The sequence below is a fragment of the Neophocaena asiaeorientalis genome, unplaced genomic scaffold, assembly GCF_003031525.2.
Source record: "Neophocaena asiaeorientalis asiaeorientalis breed wild unplaced genomic scaffold, Neophocaena_asiaeorientalis_V1.1 scaffold477, whole genome shotgun sequence".
Taxonomy (NCBI): domain Eukaryota; kingdom Metazoa; phylum Chordata; class Mammalia; order Artiodactyla; family Phocoenidae; genus Neophocaena; species Neophocaena asiaeorientalis.
This window is the reverse complement of record NW_020172630.1, coordinates 2,653,832-2,677,256: the sequence shown is the minus strand read 5'-3', so window position 1 is coordinate 2,677,256 and position 23,425 is coordinate 2,653,832. Positions and strand designations below refer to the sequence as shown.

The window sequence follows — 23,425 nt, the reverse complement described above, 5'->3', positions numbered from 1 at the left end:
AGAGCATTTATAAACATACAGTCCTGATGAATTTCTAAATTGTTAATTCTGTAAAACAAGTGTGCCATTTTTCTAAAAATTATCCAAGAATTATCATGCTTTTGAGTTAAAAATAGTACAGTCATAAAAAACAGAGTCTAGAATATGACAAATCATTGTGGAACTCTGGGATTGACCATGGGGACCACATTTTAAGCCAAGGAATTATATTTCAGGCCTAGAAGAATTAAAAAAAAAAAAAAACAGGTTTGTGATTAGTCATTCTCAGGACAAACAAAGTTGATGGCAGAGCATGAAAGAAAAGAAATGCATCTTGTCTTCACTAGCAGCTGGCTCTATGGCTACCACCACAAAACTGAGACAGGGTAGGGTAAAAATGTTCCCCAGATCATTGCAATGTATTTTGTAGCATTTATATATTACACGTTTCAAGAGGTCATTATGTCATATGGAAATCTTCCTGGGAAATCTTTCAATACACATCTTACACAATGGATTTCTATGATGTATTTTCCTCTCTGCAAAAGTCCCCAAATTCCACCTTATGTAACAGGGGTAGTCATTCATTCGACTGATGTCAGAGTCTAGGACATGGAAAGTCAGTACTTTATTCTAGAACAGTTTCAACCCAGTGTTTCATATCCAAGGTTGCATGGAGAACACAGGTAATAGAAATAAAGCAATATGTTCCAAAGGTATGTCATGATTAGTTCCTCATGGCTAACAGAAAATCTTGTCCTCTTTGCCTGATAGAGAGGCTTTAAGTTTCATCTTTTAATATGAAGGGGTAAAATCAGGTCCAATCTAAGACTGATGGCACAAATGATAAAACCATATAAGCAAACACTACGAATAAAAAGAGTAATAAAGGGGTTTAAAATATATTCAAAGAAAATGGTTAAGAATACATATCCACTGAAATGACGAGCATGACTTCCATCCCGAGGTACCTGTGTAACACTCCTACACAACTCATCTGCCCAGAGAGAGCACTAAAAACATAAACGCTACTCCAGCACTTCTGTTCCAACAGCATCTGTTAATTCACTCCATTTATAAAATACATATTGACAAAGACAACTGAACTGGGACCAGGGAGATTTGATTTGGTGTGAGAAAGTCAATTCAATGTGATTTTGTTAAAGGGCTCCTGCAGGCAAATAAAAGAGTTTAAGTAATAAAGTACATAAAGAGATGTTTTACGAGCCAGCCCGGTGTCGTGGCAGGTCCACAATGCCAGGCAGGGAGAGAGGCCAGGCTTAGGAACAATATTATGAGATCCAAACCCTCAAGCAGCAGGTACGGTATTGCTAGGCCGAGGAAAGAAAGGGCCATATGGATATTCTGGAAGGTCACTAAGGTCACGATCATTAGGGGCGACAGGAGGGCGCGGCAACAGAGAGAGGAAAAAGACATGTGGAACGTGTCTGTTTTCAGTGAAACCTGCAGGGAGGTCAAGAGACTAAAAAGAGATTGTTTTTTTTTCCTTTTTAAAAGGCTCATTCTTTCAGTCCACCATGATTACCAGAGTTGGTGGAACTGTTGAAGGTCAGGGGAAACTCTGGAGCTAATTTTGATTCACAGGAATTGAGGAACGGCACAGTTTGCTTAGGAAACAGTTGGCTAGCATGTATATCATATTGAAGTACACCAGTGATTCTGAAATTTGGGCCCATGGACGGACTTCAAGGGCGTATGAAATGGCAAACAAATTTTTGTGTGTATCCTACATATTATTATTTGAAGTGAGGGTTTGTAACTTTCAAAAGATTCTACCAGGAGTGTCCGACCTCCAAAAGATTAAGAGCCTTTGTCCTAGTGGACAGTGACCTCTATTCCATTTCTTAGAACAGGCACTTTTGGTAAGAGTTTTTTTTTGCACAGGCTCCGGACGCGCAGGCTCAGCGGCCATGGCTCACGGGCCCAGCCTCTCCGCGGCGTGTGGGAACTTCCCGGACCGGGGCACGAACCTGTGTCCCCTGCATCGGCAGGCGGACTCTCAACCACTGCGCCACCAGGGAGACCCTTGGCAAGAGTTTTAACTGACTTATCTTTCCTTCTCCTTCACATCCATTCTGCCACCCAAATCTAATTTATCTCCTTAAATCACAGTTCTCATCATCGCATTGACTCTTGCCTGAGTACCAAATAATGTTCAAATCCTTTCGGCTTTTCGGCTTTATCTCCCTCTGTTTCCTTACACACGGCATCTTCCTTCCAATCAACCCAATTGCTCACTCCTACCTAGACATGCTTTGCAGGCTGCTAATTTCACACTTCAGCTCAAGCCATGCCCTTTAGCTGAAACGTCCTTCTTCCATCCACGTGTCTCAAAATCCTACTCGTTGTTTGCGGTTCCGATCAGTGGTTTAGCTTTCTTCATCATCTTGGCTGGAGTGATCACTCAGTCTTAAGATTACGCTTGTATTCATTCCTCTCTTATGCCTGTGTTTAACCTTACAGGCACTTTTCTCCTTGATTAGATTGCAAGTCCTTAAGGATAAAAATGGAATCTTAGCCATTCTTACACTCACAAAGCACTAAGAATGATATTTCGAATATAGTCACTACATGGTACATGTTTATTGAATGAAGGAATATGGCAATTGACTTAAAAAAAGCAACAGATGAGCAACAATGCTAAAATGAGACAGCTTACTGCTGTTTTCAAACTCTGACTCATTACGGTGTTGGGGTGGGGGGGCAGCACTTTTGCATCTCCACTACTCCATGACCATGGTTCTGTCTTGAATGGACCTGTTTTTAGCTAACACATCTAAAGGAGAAAGAGGTAGTCAACTGGTTAGTCATAGTACAGGATAACTAACTAATGGCCATGAATTTCTAGCAGACCTGCTTACTAAGCCTTAAAGCAGTGGTTCTCAAAGTTTGGTGCCAGGACCCTTTTATACTTTCACAAATAATTGAGGACCCCAAATAGCTTTTGTTTATATGGGTAAGATTTGTTGATATTTACTGGGTTAGAGCCTAAAACTGAAACGTTTGAATAGATATTCATTAATTCATTTAAAATAATGATAAATATATAACATGCTAACATAAATATTTATGAAAAAATAAACGTATTTCCAAACTGAGAAAAATTAGTGAGAAGAATGATATTGTTTATATTTTTGCAAGCCTCTTTAATGTCTAGCTTAATAAAAGTAACTGAATTCTCCTACCTGCTTCTGCATTCAACTATTGCAATATCATGGAAGCAACCTAAATGCCCATCAACAGATGAATGGATAAAGAAAATGTGGTACAGATACACAATGGAATACTACACAGCCATAAAAAAGAACGAAAATTTTGCCATTTGCGGCAACACGGATGGACTTGGAGGGCATTATGCTAAGCTAAAAAAATCAGACAGAGAAAGACAAATATTGTATGTTACCATTTATATGTGGAATCTAAAAGAATACAACAAACTTGTGAATATACAACAAGAAAGAAGCAGACTCACAGATATAGAGAACAAATTAGTGGTTACCAGTGGGGAAAGGGAAGGGAGGAGGAGTGAGGTAGGGGTAGGGGATTAAGAGGTACAAACTATTATATATAAAATAAATAAGCTACAAGGATAGATTTTACAGCACAGGTAATATAGCCAATATTTTATAATAACTATAAATGGAATACAACCTGTAAAAATTGTGGATCGTGATTTTGTACACCTGTAACTTATACAATATTGTACATCAACTATACTTCAATTAAAAAAAAATCTGTTGCAATTTTACATGTCATGTAACCTCTGGAAAACTCCTCTGTATACTTATGAGAGAATGACAGTGAAAAAGGCGTATAATAGTTTAGTATTATTGTGAAAATAGTTTTGATGTCACAGACACCACCAGAGGTCTTAGAGACCCTCAGAAATCCCCAAGACATACTTTAAAAGTCACTGCCTTAGAGCTTAGCACACATACACAGCACCTTTTCTTCTAACTTGGGCACACTTGTGGTGTGTAGTCAACGTCTCATTTTTTCTCTGGTCATCAGAAAATGTTGGCAACTTGGTAGTTACACTGGGCCTGTTCATCAGACTTGATAAACATTGATATGGTTTGGGTTGGAGAGTATCCACTGCTTGTTCAGGTATCAGAATGCTCAGGAAGGTTAAGAGCATGGACTCTATGAATGGAGTTAGAAACTCTTTTTAGTCACAGTGGCAAGAAATTCATGGGCAGATCTCCCAGACTCCCTTGTATTTAGGTATCGATAGATAGCTGAGTTCCAGTCAATGAAATGTTAATAAAACTATCTTCTATTTCTAGCCTGGCCCAAAACAACAACAACAAAAAAAAAAACCCCACACCTGTTATTTCGTACTCTTTTCTTCTTCTGACTGCAGACAACTCCCAGGTGACCCAAGAAGCTACCTGTTGAAAATGACAGCGCTTCCAACAGCCAGAATGACTGTGGGAAAGAGATCTCACCCTGAAGATATGTTCACACCACAATACTATTATATGGGAAAGAAATGAACCTCTATTATCTTTGAGCCTTTATATATTTTGAGGTTCACTTACAGTAACAGTGTTACCTGAAGTAAAACAGCCACTTACTAGATATGTGATCTGGAAAAAGTTTTTAACTTCTGTACTTCTGTTTCCTCATCTGTAAAATGGAGATAATAATAGTACCTACCTCATAGGGTTGCGGTGAGGTTTAAATGCGTTAATGTGTGTGAAGCACCCAGAACTCAGCTTGGCAAATAGTGAACGTGGAATGTTGCCTACGTCTCCTGCTGCTCGTATACATCTTCTAGCCAATAAGCAGTGTCCAGAAAACACTGAGCTGGACTTCTTGACTGGACTTTAGTTATCTTTAGAATGCTAACCTTTTACGTCTACAATCCATAGTGGATATTTCTGAAATGACTTCTGTGTCTATACCGGACACTTGTGTATTATATGATTTAATACATCATTCATTTTTTAAGGAGATCTTGGTTTTTGCTGTTTGTTTTTGTTTTTTTGGTCTTACCTGGCAAACTCAACTTTCTTGTTACCTTATAGTACAGATCCAGGTGCCCTGTGCCATTTCTTGGAGATAATCCTTAAATTCCTTAGGTCAATGAAAATGTCATAATTGAAATCTAATTCTGTGGTATATAGGACAACTAGCCACTCTTACTATTTTCTGGACAGTTGATGGAGATCAACATAATGACATGGGACTATCAACCACTTTGACAGTATATACATTAAAATCTTCCTTTAAATATGTCCTACTGGGTTGGATGAAAAAAGGCATAAGATGGATACAGTGTGGATCCAGAGAAGTGATTTATAGCTTCACAGAATAGTAAATGCCTTGGAAATACACTTGATGGTCATACAAAGATAAAATAAGAAACTAGAAATCAGGTTTTTTTTTTTTTTTGACTCAAAGAAGGAGATGAATTTTTGTCACACTGGGAGGATTGAAATTTAGTTACGAATAACTTAATTTGGCATTTCTTACTTATTTAAGGGCTATCAAAATACTGAGAAGTCTAGTATCCTTATTGAGGCACAAGATTCTGGTACATTCAGGATTGGTACTTTTAATATGTTTTGATTATTTAGTTTCATTATTGAAGTGCTCTTCTTAATGGTTCTCATCAGAACTTTATTTTATTTTTGGCCATGCTGTGTGTCTTGCGGGATCTTAGTTCCCCGACCAGGGATTGAACCCGCGCCCTCGGCAGTGAAAGCACAGAGTCCTAACCACTGGACCTCCAGGGAATTCCCCATCAGAATTTTACACAGAAGAGAATGTGTACAAGAACATGGTATTTAACAATAACACTATAATAATTTAAATAATTGTTACTTGTATTATGGATAACTCTGATGGTTTTTAAAAAGAGAAGAGATTAAAGAAAGACAGCAGAGAGTTCATAGTTTATCTCCATCAAGATATTATGATGAAAAAAATAAAAGATATTATGATGTCCTGAAATCTTAACTTGGAGGGACTGGAATTCCAATGCATACTAGTTGCAGGGGTAGGTTTATCTTGAAGTTCAGGAAAATTGACCTTCAAGGCCCTTTGCTTGCATGAGCCCCTTCCAAGGCAAGCATAGATATATTTTTATAAAATTTGTGAATGTATAATATTTAACTACAATTTGTTATGGCCACTATCTCTTGCCCTTTTAACTTGTCCTCTGTCATACATGTCCTCATATTGATTGAGATTAGGGTAACCATGGACATTTATGGACTCAAACTAAGGGGAGGTTGAGTCTGGGGAATATTTAGTTTGGGTTCAGTAGCTAAATTTATATGATTTCAGCTACTTTCATAAAAAAGTTGTTAAGGCTTAAATATGTCATTTTCACTGCAATTTGGAAAGATAAGGAATGTGAGAAATTACAGACTCAATTTGTATGCATATAAAGGGAAGGTTTAAAGAAAAAGATCAGATAGAAAAATTAATATAATATGAAATAAAAGCTGCAAAAATGAAAAATGAAATCAACTGAAATATTCTGACATCAAGAAGAGAATTGTAACAAAATAAATTTCAAATCATACTCAAAGTAGGAAACTATTCAAAGAAAATGATGGATCTAGGATTGAAGCAATGCATAAGCAATATGATTACTTTGATAAATTATGAAAAGAAGTAACTCATATTGGAAAAATCTAAACTTCTTACTGATTTGTAGATAAAATAGTGGCATCTATGATAAAATACAACTTAAATTCAGTCATACAATAAGGATATCCATGGAAACTGGTAACGATGCTGTCAATTCAACAAATATTTAAGACAAGTCACTGCAAATCACCTTAAGACAAGAAAACTTAAAATGCCCTAAAATCTTAAAAAACCCTTTGTAGATTTTTCTCCAAATTTGAAAATAACCTACATTTCCATAACATTACAATAATGAGTTGTGAAGTGTAAAGTCACTTTTCTAAACTTTAAATAATTAAACAAAATTTTTGATTAACTATGTGACAGGAAAGAATGAATTATCTTTCTATTCTCGCTACAGATAATTATAGTACAAAGCCATGGCTGTATGAAGAGGTGACCAAGGGTGTCAGTTAAACATGTCAGGGAAAAAAATACAGAGCTATGTCAGAAATTATATAATCCAAATATACTATTTTTATGTTAGTGGAATCTGCCAGGTTTATCTTTTTACATGTATAATTCTTGTCATTTCTTTTCCCCTTATAAATAAATATTTATATTTTATCTTGTCTTCATCATTTGCTTTTATTTTCTTAGAAAGCGTCTCCCAAATTTTATAAATTTTGGCACTCCCAAATCTAGATCTGACTGTGTGATCTTCAGCATGTGTCTAATCTCTGCCTCAGCTTCCTCATTTTAAATATGTGAATAATAATAGTACCTATTTTGTGCAGACTGAGGGAATAATGTATACAACATTGGGCATAGTACCTCCTAGATAGTATCAGTTAATGATAATGATTGCTATTAATGCTAATTTAATAGCTATAGAAAAATAAAGGAGTAAAAGAATTATGGTACAACATCATCAATAATAATTTGTATACTCTCAGTATTGCTATGAATTATTCTCTTGGTCCAGAACCAATGCATTCATGTATTTGTTTGTTTGCTTTTTTTTTGGTGGACATGGCACTTTTCAAGAAGAAAGAGTTTTGGTCTGCTTTTATGAAACGCATCACATGCACATAAAAAACGTGAGGTTACATTTTTCTTTGTTAGACAATGTGTAGCTATTTGCCACATTAGATGTAATTAACGTGAGCTTTCACTACTTATGTGTTTTATATCTAGGGCAAATTTCTCAACCTCTCTGTTTCTGAGATTCTCCCTCTACTGAAAGGTAGATGAGGCTCCCTTACCTGGAAGGCGGCTGTACACCACACCCTGTTCCTCTCCCCCGCAGCACTCGAAATCTTTGCTCACAATCTGTCCACCACAGCACTGCTGGCCATGGCCATCATGGAGCCTCCCAGCACAGCAAATCTGGTTTCCGGAGGTGGAGTATGGCAGTCTGCCACAGCAGGAGTCACCGAGGCCAGTGGAAACCCGATTGTGCTGTTCATCTGGACAGCATACTTCACCTGTCAATTTAGCACAATAACCATCATTGCATGAGTTAAAAAAATATGCTTTGACTCACGACTAAATTTTATCACAATGATCTTGCAGATGCCAACTGGTTGACAGGGTATCGTCATACTGGAGTTGCAAAATCTCAATACCACTTCAAAATGTTTGCATTGAAGTTGTATAAACACGTGTATAAACATGGGTCTATGCCAACTTAGAGGCAACAAAAAAAGTTTGTCTACAATTACTTTTCTATCTATTTAGTATATATATATGTATATATATATTTTTGGAAAGTGGGATGGACTCAGAAATCAATTCTTGATAAATCTGTATTGCTTTTGATTATAATTTCTTTAACCAAACTACATTTATTTAACCAAACGAAAGATTTCCAATGGAAAGGTTAATTAAATGAAAGGAGGTAAAAATACTGTATTCATATCTGCATACTAGTATTTTGCTGAGCTATGGCAGACACTGCATTTCACTGATGTAGTTCCACCCACATTTCCCCTTTATATGATATTCTGAGAAACTTGAGACAAGAATAGAATAATTTTTGCCTAGTGCCTTGGGATCAAAGGGTTCAAATATTCTAAATATCAGTAGTCATTTTTTTTTGTATGAAGTGGCTTCTAAAAGACAAAAAAAATTTTAATTGCTTTTATTAAGGATATCTTAGAAAGGACTAATAAGAACTTGGAAGATGTAAAAATCAAACTTCATCTTTCCTGTCTATCTCATGACCAACGTCTTCCTTGCCCCTGGAACCTTGACCTCCTCCTCCCATTGCCTTACTACTCTTCTTCTTCTTACACCTTCAAGAGACCCTCTTCTATTTCCTCCACTGCCCCTTCTTAAACATATCTTTCTCCCTGGACACTATCCCTTCATTAAATCTTATGAGGTATGTGAATATGATGGCCAACCTGGCAAGTTTTATAGCTTTAAACCACTGCCCAGATAAGATTTACATAATCTAGTTAATGACTTGCCAAACCTTCTTAGGAAAAGGCACAAGTTCCCTGAAGAATTTAGGATTGCCTCAGCGATTTATAGTCCTGGTCTCCCTGATCTCTGTCAATTAGCTCATCCTCTTGTGAAGACAGGATATGCCAAAACTTGGTTAGTAAAAGCCAGATGAACTGCTAACCAAAATGATATTTAAAATATGGGACAATATTTAACTACAGATAGATACAGAAAGAGTACAAAAGTAGGGCAAGAACTCTTAGCAGTTATCCCTGAGGTCTTTCTTATCCAAAATTCATTGGTCAAAAACCCATCCCACTAGGTGAAATGGACAAATTACTATAACCTACCAAGACTAAATCATGAAGACATAGAAAATCTGAATAGACCTATGACTAGTAACAGAATTGAATCACTAATCAAAACCTCCTAGCAAAGAAAAGTCCTGGACCAGACGGCTTCACTGGTGAATTCTACGAAACATTTAAAGAAAAGTTAACATCAATCCTCCTCAAATTCTTTCAAAAAACTGAAGAGGAAGAAATACTTCTTAAGTCAATATATGAGGCCAGAATAACAAATATATGAGCCTGGTAACAAAACCAGACACATCAAGGAAAGCAAACAACAGACCAATATCTCTTATAAATATTGATGCAAAAATTCTCAACAAAATACTAACAAACTGAATTCAATTCATTAGCACATTAAAATGATACCGAGTGGGAAACATAACCAAGTGGGATTTATTCCTGGAATGCAAGGATAATTCAACATACAAAAATCAATCAATGTAATACACCACATTAACAGAATGAATGAAGGAAAACACATGGTTGTCTCAACCGGTGCAGAGAAAGCATTTGACAAAATTCAACACTTTTCTATTATAAAAACATTTAACAAACTGGAAGTAGAAGAAAATACCTCAACATAATAAAGAGCATATGAGAAAAACCCACAACTAACATTATACTCAATGTTATACTCAAGAAAGCTCTTTTTCTAAGATCAGGAAGAAGACAAGGATGCTGACTTTAACCACTTCTACTCAACATAATATTGAAAGTATAACCAGAGAAATTTGGCAAGAAAAAGAAATAAAAGGCATCCATATTGGAAAGGAAGTAGTAAAATTATCTCTGTTCACAGACAATATAACTTCATGTGTATAAAACCCTAAAGATTCCACACCCAAAACCCCATTTGAACTAATAAGAGAATTCAGCAGAGTTGCAGGATACAAAATCAACATACAAAAATCACTTGTGTTTTCATACACTATAAAAAACAAAAATGAAAAATCAGAAAAGGAAATTTAAAAAACAATTCCATTTACAATAGTGTAAAAATACTTAGGAATAAACTTAATCAAGGAGGTGAAGAAAATGTACAGTGAAAACTATAAACTGCTGAAAGAAATTAAAGAAGAGTCAAATAAATAGAAGAGCATTCCATATTCAAGGATTAGAAGACTTAATATTGTTAAGATGTCAATACTACTCAGCAGCTTGAAGCAGGATTTCAGTTCCTGGCCAGAGACTGAGGTTGGTCAACAGCAGTGAGAGCACTGAATCCTAGCCACTAGACCAGTGGCCAGTGACAAGGCCCTGGCCCGTCAGCTGTGTCGAAATGAATTTCCACATAGAGACGGAAAGTAGTGAAGCAAGTAAAGGCTTTATTAGGAGGAAAACGAGTACAGTATGTGTGGATAGACACATGCGAGGGCTCAGAGAGAGAGAGAGAGAGTCTCACCCTCATGGTAGTTGGAATCACTTTTATGGGGCATTTCTTCCAGGCTTCCTTTGGCCACTCATCTTGCTTTGCCTGGTTCTCAGTCCATATATGGTTTATCTCGGGGTCCTCTCACGTGTGCGTGAGCATCTCCTAGCCAAGATGGATTCTAGTGAAGAGGCTTATGGGTAGTTGACATCACTTACTATGGGGTGGCTCCCCCTTCTTTTGACCTCCAAGGAGCCTTTCTGCACATGTGTAGTTGGGGAGGTCTCCTTTACTTCAAGAACGAGGAATATGTGGTCTTTTATATCTTTTCTGGGTGGGGCCCAGCCTTCTCCATCCTGCTTTTATGGAGTTCCTGCTATTATTATGGAGTTTCTGTCCACAGGGGAGAAACTGTTCAGCCTGGGGCCCATCTGTCTCCTGCCTCATAGAGATTCAATGCAATTGCTATCAAAATCCCAACAATAGGTTGAGAGTCTGCCTGCCGATGCTACCCAACAATACTTCTTGCAGAAACAGAAAAATCCATCCTAGTATTCAAATGGAATCTCCAGGTACCTCAACTAGCAAAACAATCTCAAAAAAGAACAAAGTTGGAGGTCTCACACTTCCTGATTTCAAAACTTATTATATGGACTTATATATACTACCAAATGTAAAATAGATAGCTAGTGGGAAGCAGCTGCATAGCACAGGGAGATCAGCTCAGTACTTTGTGACCACCTAGAGGGGTGGGATAGGGAGGGTGGGAGGGAGATGCAAGAGGGAGGAGATATGGGGATATAGGTATATGTAGAGCTGATTCACTTTGTTATAAAGCAGAAACTAACACACCATTGTAAAGAAATTATACTCCAATAAAGAGGTTAAAGAAAGAAAAACTTATTATAAAGCTACAGGAATCAAAACAGTGTGATCCTAGTACGAAGACAGACATATAGACCAATGGAATAGAACAGAGAGCTCAGAAGTAAAACCTCGGGTGTATAATCAAATGATTTTCAACAAGGATGTCAAGACCATTCAATAGGGAAAGGACCAAATTTTTTGGAAAACCTGGATATCCAAATGGAAAGAATGAAGTTGAACCCATACCTTATACCATATACAAAATTTAAATAAAAATAGATCCAAGACCTAAATATAAAAGCTGAAACTATGAATTTTTTAGAAGAAAACATAGGAGAAAAGTTTAATGACATTGAATTTGGCAATGATTTCTTGAATATGACACCAGAAGCACAGGCAACAATAAGAAAAATAGATGATTTGGACTCTATCAAAATTAAAATGTGTTGTGCATCTAAAGACACTATCAACTGATTAAAACTGTGACCCACAGGAGGAAATATTTGCAAATCACATATTTAAAAATGGATTAATATCCAGACTATATAAAGAACTTCTACAACTCAATAACGCAAACACAAACAATCCAATTAAAAAATGGGCAAAGGATACATATAAACATTTCTCTAAAGAACATGACCAATAAGCACAAATAAGCTCAATATTATTAATTATTAGGGAAATGTGTATCAAAACCACAATGAGATACCACTTCACACCCAGTTACGATTATTCTAAGAAACAAAACAAAAAATAACAAGAGTTAGCAAGAAAGTGGAGAAATTCAAACCCTGTGCATTGCTGCTGGTGCAGCTGCTGTGGAAAACACTATGGCAGTTCCTCAAAAAATAAAACATAGAATTACCATATGATATAGGAATTCCACTTCTGGGTATATAGCCAAAAATATTGAAAGCAAGGACTCGAACGGATAATTGTACACCAATGCTTATAGCAGCCTTATTCACAATAGCCAAAAGGTGGAAACAACCCAAATACCCATCAACAGATGAACAGATAAACAAAACGTTGTATATACACACAAATGGAATATTATTCAACCTGAAATAGGAGGGAAGTTCTGACACATGCTACAACATGTATGAGCCTTGGAAACATTATGTTAAGTGAAATAAGGCAGTCATAAAAGGACCAATATTATATGATTCTACTTACATGAGGTACCTAGAGAAATGGAGAAATGATCTTACTGTGAACAGTGCAGTTGCTGTGTTTGTTACATTTCTCTGGGTGAGAGGTTTCTTCTGTCTGGTCTGCAATGTAGTTCCCATTTCTTAAATCTTTACGGCTAAGGAACTCAGTGTCCCTTGTTGGCAAACTTTCTTTAACATAATGTGTCACAAGGTCCAGGGGCAGCACCAGTTAATTAAACATCACTTAGGACAATGGTGGGCTTAGAGGAACAGTGTACACACCTATACTGGGGAAAACCAACGCTTTTTAAAGAAAGAAAACCTCCACTTTTGAGTATAACAAATATCGATTGGATATTTTAGTCAAATTTTCTGGAATCCCTCAGAATGTTATTCAGTTACTGACAGAAGGCTTCATAACAAGAGGTGTGGATTATATCAATGAGAAGTAAAACTGATTTTCCCCCCCTCAAAAAAGGGCTATTAGACATAAGATACAAGGATCAGTCACCTTCTCATTAACCTCTCAAAATGAATCTATTTCACGACAGGCTTGAAAATGTTTTCTCTCTAAAAGCTACCACGCAGTCTTAACAGTTAATTGTTATTCTTATCAAAGAATGACCCGCATTAACATTTAGCTTGAGGTCATTAGCACATTTATAAAAAAAGGGGAGTGGAAAGAGCATTCTTTCCTCTACTGTTCTTTGTTATAGGGGTTCTATGGAGGAAAAGTTGTGAGAAAAAATGAAGTCAATATTATCCAACAAAATGAAGTAAATATTATTCACCAATATTTCAGACCTGTCTAGAAATATCAAAATGCCTATACCTGTCTCAGCCTTGAACTGGCAGACTACTGACTGAATTTTAATTACATTGAAATATAAGATGGTTTGGGGTCAATATGCTTTCTTTCTTAATGTAAACAGTGTTAAACCAGTTAATAAAGACCATTGGCTGAAAATAGAGGTCATAATATAATCTCTTCTTTTCGGTACTGATATATTGAGATTCTTTGATTATCCAGTAAGATTGCATTTTCTCCTTTTGACATCAAGGTAGGCATTCTAATCCTGTGAAAAATTAACCACTTAAAAGACCCAAATGTGGGCCATGCTCAACAGATTGGTGGATATTAAAATGCTTGAGGTCTCATATGTATATGTATAACTGATTCACTTTGTTATAAAGCAGAAACTAACACACCATTGTCAACCAATTATACTCCAATAAAGATGTAAAAGTAAATAAATAAATAAATAAATTAAAAATATATAATAAAAAAATAAAATGCTTGAGGCCTGAATGAGCATGTGTTAATATACAGATCATGGAGGTTTTAAAAACTCTTGTTTTAAAAGTTACTTATTAAAAAGTTTTGTATAATATCAATAAACGACCTTTGAGCTTCCATGACTTATTTCAGTTTTGGGGGAAAAAAAAGTTGAATTCCATTTGGAAATAGAACAAAACTAGATTGATTTCTTCGTTGGAGATCTGACACTTTGTGCTAGGATCGAGAAAGGTGACAGGTAAAGATCCTAGGTGTCCATAGCCATGACATATGCAACCAAGTGTTTTTCATCAGTTTTAAGGCATAGTGGATCTTTTTCAGAGTTGGGACAGTTCATGGCAAATCATAACTTACCAAAAATTTTAACGTGACTTGGAGATGAAAACACAATTGTTTAGTTCTATGCTAGACTTAGAGAAAAGCCTAATATGACCTATTGGTCTGAAGAATGGGAAGGACGGAACAACAGAAGTTTTCCATCTCACCTCTATAGTTAGAATTTTCAAGGCAGATTTTTTTGCAAGGAGGGAAGATGTGAAATATAGTTGAAAACTCCCAAAGTGTAAATTATTTTGAGAGAGTAAAGCATTTGACAGTGTTTAATTCATTGCCTAACACTATGATTTGTAGTATAACGAAGTTAAGGCTTTTCTGCAAAATCTTCGTTTCTGTCACCGCTGTATTTTCTTACTTGGAAAATCCAGTTGATTAAGAGTTAATTATGAAAGTATTTTTGCATAAGAATCAGAAATAACTGTACTTTTACAAGGGCAGATTTTTCTATTAATTTTAAGGAAAAATTATGAAGAATAGAAGATCTCTGCCTTGAATAAACCTGCATAGTATTTAATCATTTCACTCTCCCTGTTTGCTCCAGTGTTTTGTAAAGGATATACTGGGTGAGATAATTTCTCGACACAGATATCTTGGATGGATATATTTGTACCAAACACAAGGTACACTGAACAATATCTGAATTTACTACATGTTTGGCATAAATTTCATGTTAAACTAGATATCTCAAAGCATTGGGCCTCCAAACATTTAGCTTTCTTCTCTTTCTCCCATATCTATTTTCTGTGCTTTTAAAGAAGAAATAGGCATTAAACTTAGGTACTAGGAAAAAAACAATCTGTATTTTCAATGGCTTTTCTAGAAAAAATAGTAACTGATAGTAACAGTAATGAAGCTTTTAGAAGTCTGGAATAGTTGTTTAATAATTATGTTAACACCTATTAAGTAGACTGCTCAAAAGAGCATGGATTTTGGAAAGACACACAGATTTGCATTTCAGCTCTTCTACTCCCATCTATGTGGATCTGCGCATGTTACTGATTCTCTCTGAACCTCTTTCCTTATTTGTAAACTTAAGATAAAATACCAGTCTCCTACAGTTGTGAAAAAAGTATAAAGTATCATAACATATGTAAAACCTTGAATACAGAGCGTGCCAGAAACTTGTTGTTTTATAAATGCCAATTGTTGTTATTTTTATTTTCAGTTATATTCACTGGACATTGTTTTGTGTAGTTGAATTTGGAAAATGGCTTATTCGGTTGGCTGATAAGACAGAAGGAAAAGAAGGTGAGGAGGGAAGAATTCCTGATTGCTACTCTTTGCTACATCCCTCCCTCCCCTGCCAGACCTAGAGCAATTAGGGGGCCTCAGATAAATGGAATCTGTGGTTATGATCCCACTAGGAACAATGCGTACATCCTTCAGAACAGAAATGGAGAAAATGGAGAACAGCGTCATGGAGTGGAACACGAAGAAATTCACAGAGTTTATGGTGGAATACTCAGCCATGTGGATAAAATAAAGTCACAAAAAAGGGAATTATGCAGCTCTCCAGATATATTTCTTTATGTAATACATATAATGAGTCTCTATTCCCTCTCTAGTTTGTACCTAGTCTTGCTTATATTTCAAAAAAGCGGAGAGAAGAAATGATACCTAAAGCCGGCCATTGGCTACGTGTTAGTGGTTTAATCTTTGGTGGGGAGGTGCTTCAAATAGTACATTGACACAAGTCACATGGTTGTTTTTTCTGGTTCCCAAGACTACTGAGTACTACTGAAAATGATCCTCACCTGGTAGAATCCTAACGTAATACCCCGAGCAGCACTGATGATTCGGTTGTCCCTCTTGTATACGGCCACCACAACAAACTCCAGTTGAGTTCAAAACAAATGCGATGTACTTCTCTTCACAACAGCGGTGTCCAGGCTGGGTGTCGTAGAGAACTCCATTACAACACACCTGAAATTTGAGAATCAGGTATAAAGAAATAGTTTTATTAAGAGTATTGTACCACCATATCTTACGTGATACAGTTATTATTTAATAAGGACTTGATCTGAGACCAAATGTAGCATATTTCTGATAAAAATTTAAAGGCTTAAAAAGTACATTTTCTCTGTATCATTCAAATTCTACCAACGCTATTTGATACAATGTAGCTTCTTTTAGCCTTCAACCACGCTTTGTGCTCTATTATAATACTCTATAAATATGAATTATCTTTTGAATGTCAGTGCTTCCAACGAGAAGATGATTTAGAATTGTAAATGAACAATTTCCTTCATATATATGTTTTTATTTTAATGATTGTTTAATTTAAAAACATTGCATCTGTGGAAACCTGTCTCTCATTGATCTTTCTTTCATAATACATTGCATTTTCCTTACACTAATTTATATGATCACTTATTTATGAACCCAATCTTCAGACAAGCAATCTCAACAGTGTCCAACATTTATATATGTGTGTGCGTGTGTGTGTGTGTGTATGTATAGAAAAGGAAATTTATATGGAAATTAATTTTGAAAAGCCCTTTTAACAGTGTTTTCTCCAGGAGCTGTGGAAGAAATTATGTGCTTCAGCAATCAAATAATTATTTTGCATGCTCACTTGAGGTCTGAGAGACTGACACTCTGTATCTAGAACAAATGAAACACGGAACAGTGCTGAGATGTAGCCTCAGAACATATACTCGGCATAAGTTGCATTAATTAGATAGATGCTTCCTGTGGCAGACAAAATGGACCACTGTTTAAGAGGTGCTTCTCTTATACTTTTTTGCTCATTGCTACTTCCAGCCTGCACCGACATTTGATCCATGCTTAATACAAGGGCAGTAAAATATGGAATCTCTAAGTCTGAAGACTAGCTTAGTACTTCATTCATTTCTCAAAAGTGACCCAAGAGCAAAGAAACTGGGCAGAAGTCTATTTCCATGTTTCCTCAGGTAGCCCTGGTAAACTAACTGCAATAAATTGGCTTCGCTGTGTCAGGTTATTAGCAATGAGGATTCACAATCAGTCTCATTCCAAGGATAAACTGCATGACTCCTTGCTTTGATGACAGATTCTATGTGACAAGTAAAATTTCAAATTATGCCCCATTTTACAAGAGTTAAGCAAAAACTCTCCTCTTTGTGTTTATGTGGGATTTAGGAATGCTAGTCATTTTTGCTTTCAGGGTAAAGCAATACACACCTTCCTCTTGTTTTATGACAGTGACCTAAAATCTTGCCCTTTGTTGTACAATCTTATAGAATTCATTCAAGTCCCATTCACGTATAGTGAGTTTCTGGACATCGAAGAACATCCAGGCTTTTCCTTCAGCAAGATTCGCTAGGACTTATCATCCTTTTAAATTTTCAAGCATTTATTTAGTGATGGGTCATTAGGACTGGTTACCTTCCATACTTTCAGTGTCAGTGCCATTCTCAAGCTCTTTCAGTCACGTGAAACTTGTGCCTTTCTTCTAACCAACTCTGGTTTAGATCATCGATGGGTCCCCAAAGGGGATATTTTCAGGAGATTATTTCTCTTGAGAGGTCTCCTCCTGCACAGAGTATTTCTTTTTTTTTTTTTTTTTGCGGTACGTGGGCCTCTCACTGTTGTGGCCTCTCCCGTTGCGGAGCACAGGCTCCGGACGCGCAGGCTCAGCGGCCATGGCTCACGGGCCCAGCCGCTCCGCGGCATGTGGGACCTTCCCGGACCGGGGCACGAACCCGTGTCCCCTGCATCGGCAGGCGGATTCTCAACCACTGCGCCACCAGGGAAGCCCAACAGAGTATTTCTTAATCTTCGAATTCAGTCTTCAAGTTCGTTGTCTCAGAAAACAATTTTAATAACTTGAGCTGGTAAGTGTGTAGCTAATATTCAGATAGGCAGCCTGTTCCTTGCTCTCTGTTTTCCAAAAGTAATTCTGTAATCTAGTGATTCTCAAAGTGTGGTCCCTGGACCAGACGTAGAGGCATCACCTAGCAACATGTTAGAAATGCAAATTTTCCTGCTCTACCCCAGACGTCTTCTGAGGGTGGGACCTGCTGTGTGTGTTTTAACAAGCCCTCCAGGTGTGATACTCACTGGGGTTTGACACCCATGGCTGTAATCACACGGGGAAGCTTGTATAACTATTACAGATGCTCCTGTAGTGATTTAGCCAAAAGACTCTTGGACTCACAATAAATCTATTTTCTACCTCTCTCCAGCCTCTCACCCAGGAAATATATATTCATAGTTAACCCCAAACAAAATTCACAAACAACCTTTTCCTTCTTGAGATTTTAATTGACTTCATCTTTTGCTGACAATACCTGTGTGTGTCCTTAATCCTTAAAGTAAAAATGACTTTGTTTAATGCATCAAAGTTTTTTTTTTTTTCTCCTGGAGAATTTTAATGGGAAAATTTGTTCTAGCAATTTTTTTCCTCTCAGAAATCCTAAATTTCATTTCATTTTATAAAAGTGTGCTCGTCAGATGGCACACATTTAACGCCTTAAAATGACATAAAACTTAGGCATAACAACAATTCTGGAGCCTAAGTGTCAAAAAAAAAAAGTTCAGTTAGTAACTACTAGCTTTATGACATTTCTTAGATGATAGCAACTGCTTAGCCAGTGTCAGCCATAATAATTGTTTTTAATTATTATTTTCATTTTTCTGGAGGGATAATCTTTTTTTTTTTTTTTTTCATGTGGGATCTTCCCGGACCGGGGCACGAACCCGTGTCCCCTGCTTCGGCAGGCGGACTCTCAACCACTGCGCCACCAGGGAAGCCCCATAATAATTTGTGTTTTGATCCATATTGCTTCAACAACTCACTTTCATAATTACTATGTCCTTTTGCAGTAGCTTTAGTCATTACATGTGTGATGTTGTTGACAAATAGGAACATTATTTCATTATGTGCAATCCTATCTTCAAACTAAGGATTTTCTGCATCATTTATCAATAAAAACCATTTACAAACCCCTCTGTCTGGCTGTATTATTGATCTGATTCTTAAACTGCAACTAATATGAGCACTAATCTGCAAATGGCCATAATTTAAAAATGTTTCAGTCAAACCATGAAAGGTCCCAATCACAGTTACTCATCAGTGTCATGTAAACAAACACCCCCTTGTAGCTGAATGGATTTGTTGTAAAGAAAATTCAAGTCACTCAATCAAACAAATTCGGGAGGTTCCTTATCATTTCAATAAACTCATTTTCCTGTGAAGGTGATGAAAAATGAGAAGGCTAAAATGCTCATCAGGAAGATGGGATTTGTATAAGCATCCTTCCTTTTCCATGGGGTCTTCTTGATAGGTGGAAATCTTGATCATGATAAATCATGGTTTAAGAAGCCAGTGATTTCCTCAGACACAAATGTTAAAAGTATCATCTCACTTTTCTGGAGGTCACTTGATAGCAATATCATTTATCATAGACATAGCAGATAATCTTTAAAAAATTAAGTCATAATTTTAATTTATTGTGTTGAATTGTAATTTCTTTTCCCCCCAGCTTTCTTGAAGTATACTTGAGAAATAAAATTATATATGTTAAAAAAAAAAAAAGCAAGTGATTTCACTTGGAGTGTTTAGTGAGAAAAATATATGTCACTGACTAGTTTGAAAAGATATACCTTAGCCTCAGGGGAGTAGCACCTGGGTCCACAGATAGTTTCAGGTTTTTGACACTTCACTGCTCTGCAGAGTTCATGACTGTGGTCCTTCACTGACTTCTGGGTTTTAAGGCATGAACGCCATGTTTTCCGTAAGAGATCATAACCCAGAATGATGCCATTTGGCTTCCCTGGAGACATCCAATCAATCTGAAGGGATCTGCAATGGACAGAATAATCAGTATTTCTGAAAAGGCAACATTTAACATTGCTGTTATCAGTCTCATCTGCCTTCCAGTTTGGTCTATTTCATCAACAACTTCCTAATTAAAAAGCTGGAGCAAAAGAATACATACACTAATATATATTCTGATATATGCTACTACCATAGACTATGTTTTGAGAATCAATCAAAACCATTTAAGCTTTTGGGAGAATAACACATGACATGAGTCTGGTGGTCCCCCACTTTAAATTTCAGAGGCAAAAAAGCAAGTGTCATTGTTTGTGGCTAGTCAGAAAATCAACAGAAAGTTTTGGTTGATAAGTAAAAACAAGACACAAATAATTTGACTTAGTAAATAGGTTGGAAATTAGAATATGTGTCAGACCTAATCCCTACTTATAATCCCCTTCTCCTTTGCCTTCCTTCCCTCAGCTAGGACTAGCCACGTGACCCATAGCTGCTCAAAGAGATGCAACCAGAAGATGGTGGGATTCGAATAAAGGTCCCTAGGAAATTTTAGCTTCCTTGATGTGGCTGTCGCCTTTTCCCCTTTTCTTTCTTTCTGCTAAACATGATGTCTGGAACTTTGGCAATCACCTCATTCTTCTTGCAACCATTTGGGAAAGACCATAAGAATCACAAAGACGCCTCTGCGGTATTTGTTATAACTGAACCAATGCCAACAACAATCTACCTCTAGAGCTACTTACTTGAGCTTCTACTGTTGGTTGTTTTGTTACTTATAGCCAAAGTACGTGACCAAATTGATAAAATCTTTTTATCAGTTATCAATTGATAAAATTTATCAATGAATTTATTTATTGATACATAACATTTATCAATTTTATCAATTGATAAAATTGATAAGCTCCCTCCAAATATACTTTATCTTAATTTTTTGACTCATAGAAACAGATTTAATTCTGCAACAGTTCTTTATATACCATGATCAAACATGTTTTGTGGTCAGAAATAGAGGAAGTAGAGATTCCCATAACAAACTCCTTTATATTACCATGTTCTTGAAGATGTTCGATTTTTAAAAATTGAGCCACGGTTTTTTCTAAACATATAAATATACTGTTTGGGGTGGTTTGGTATACAATGAAGGCATAACATGGCACCAAAACTTTACTGCATTTTCAATGGTCTATTAATATTTCATCTGCTGTACTGAGTGAGATCATAACATAAAGCTGTTCACAGAAGAGTGAAACCTGAATAAAATGATCTACTCTCAGGTTAATGTGCAGAACTTTAATTCCGCACTTAGGTCTACTTGTCAGAATGACACAGTCCAGATGACACACCTGTACTATCTTTAGTATTTTTTTAAGAAGTCTATAAGAAGAAAGTGGTTAAAGTTTTAATAAAGCCCCAGAGATTTGGACGTGACATATTTTTGCAATTCAGCACAGCAAGGAAAGTCTGTTATTTGCAAAACACTAGGTAAATGTAAAATAATTATTTTTCTTCTTCTTATTTTCAAATAAGAGGATGGAACTCTGATACTCAAGATTACTTTTATTGTTTGAATTCTAGAATTTTCAACCATAACAACCATTCACAAATAGTTAGAGGTTAGCTTTATATATAAAACCTTCCAGTAAATACTCTGGAGAAGAGTAAGCACATATGAATTTAGTCCCTATACTTTAAGATCTTAAAATAAAATTATCACAATAACTTATGTTGACCATCTTTCTGCCACTGTGTAAAATAATATTTTTGCTACACCTTTTATTTTCAGGAGAAGTATGTCTTTACAGGTCAAATTTTACTGGACCCTATGAGAATTCTAAGTGACATCACATGTTAGGAATTCAATTAGGCCCAAACATTTACATTAAAAAGCGGCAGTCAAGATAAATCTTGACATTTTAATAGACTGCTAAAAAAGAAAATTATTTCCTTTTCTTGGAGGTACAAACATAACACTTTCACTAATAAGACTCTATCGATAAGAAATGAATGTCACCTATGAGAGAACAGTTTCACAGGTGACTTGTATAGTCACCATTATTATTCTAAGGTCTTTATCCAACTCTCAAAATTAATTCCACGTTTTGCAGATACCTCTTTTGTATTCATTGCATAATCAACTACAGGAAAGACTACATTTAAGTGACATTCGAAGGTCGGACTTATCCACAAAAGCTGGCCAACTAGTAAAGTCTAGAAAACCCCATGTAGAACCATGCCATTGTAACTTCTCTGCGTTGCACAGAATAACTGTGAAGTGAGACCACCTATATTTTTAATAATAGCAAGAACAGTTTTGATGTTGAGGATCTGAGTCAGGTCCACTAATGTACGTGATCAAAGAAGAATAGGGTGTTTAACACCTGTCCACCTCTCATTAGAACCCACGGGAGTAACACTGAAAAATCTTTTGGCTGTTGATTTAAAATGAAAGACATCTCTGAGAAATGCACACCGTTATTAACTGGATTAATGGTTTCACTGTTTTGATGTTAAGAGTGAAATAGAAGGAACATTCTTAAACCATAGGAATTAATGTGAAATATTGGGGAAACAAACTGAAGGGTTTCTTTTTGTTTGTTTAATACATCAGTAAAGGTAGGTTCATGCAGAAACATGATCATGAATCCTCAAATAGATCTCCTTTTTGGGGGGTAGATTTGTTCATAAAGTGACAGTTAGAGTTCCCTTAGCTTCCAGAGCACTAAGGAATAAAATTTAAGCTACCTTAATAGAGCTTCTAATAAAGGCCACAATGTTTACACACATTTTAGCACGATTCACTGGGTGTTTAGAAAGTCTAGTCAGAGCTATGGACTATTTCTTTTTAAGTCTGTCATATTGTTAGTAGATTTACTATTCTACTTCTGTTACTACTATATACCCCTGTGGCCACCGTCACCACGGTAATCATCACGTTCGGCTCAAGAAGTACAAAATAACGTTGAAGAAAGAAATAATTACGGGAAAATCATCTCTTTATCACTTACCTTTACTGGTAAATATTAAAATGATACAGTTCAGAAAAAACTTCTATGAAGAGTTATGGTTCTCTTGGTGCTCTACATTTTATTCAAATATTTTATCACAATTTTGTCAAAATGTTCTTGTTTGGGCCAAAGGAAAAAAATCTTCACATTACTTTAAGACATCCATCTAAATTGTTATAAATAGCTGTACATTCCCTGATCATGTTTACGGAGGCCTTTTAAAAATCCCTATTCAGGGCTTCCCTGGTGGCGC

At 36.3% G+C, this 23,425-nt stretch overlaps 1 protein-coding gene across 1 annotated transcript in view; it reads right to left on the bottom strand.

Moving 5' to 3' along the window:
• The window catches only part of USH2A (usherin), a gene marked incomplete at its 3' end in the record, with an annotated part of 720,880 nt that overhangs the window by 156,935 nt on the left and 540,520 nt on the right, over positions 1-23,425 (bottom strand). Inside the window, exons 47-49 of the mRNA XM_024739202.1 lie at positions 19,996-20,194; positions 16,164-16,332; positions 7,848-8,069 (exon numbers count right to left, since the gene is read on the bottom strand). Coding sequence (XP_024594970.1) covers positions 7,848-8,069; positions 16,164-16,332; positions 19,996-20,194 — 590 coding nt within the window. The remainder of the gene's footprint in view (positions 1-7,847; positions 8,070-16,163; positions 16,333-19,995; positions 20,195-23,425) is intronic.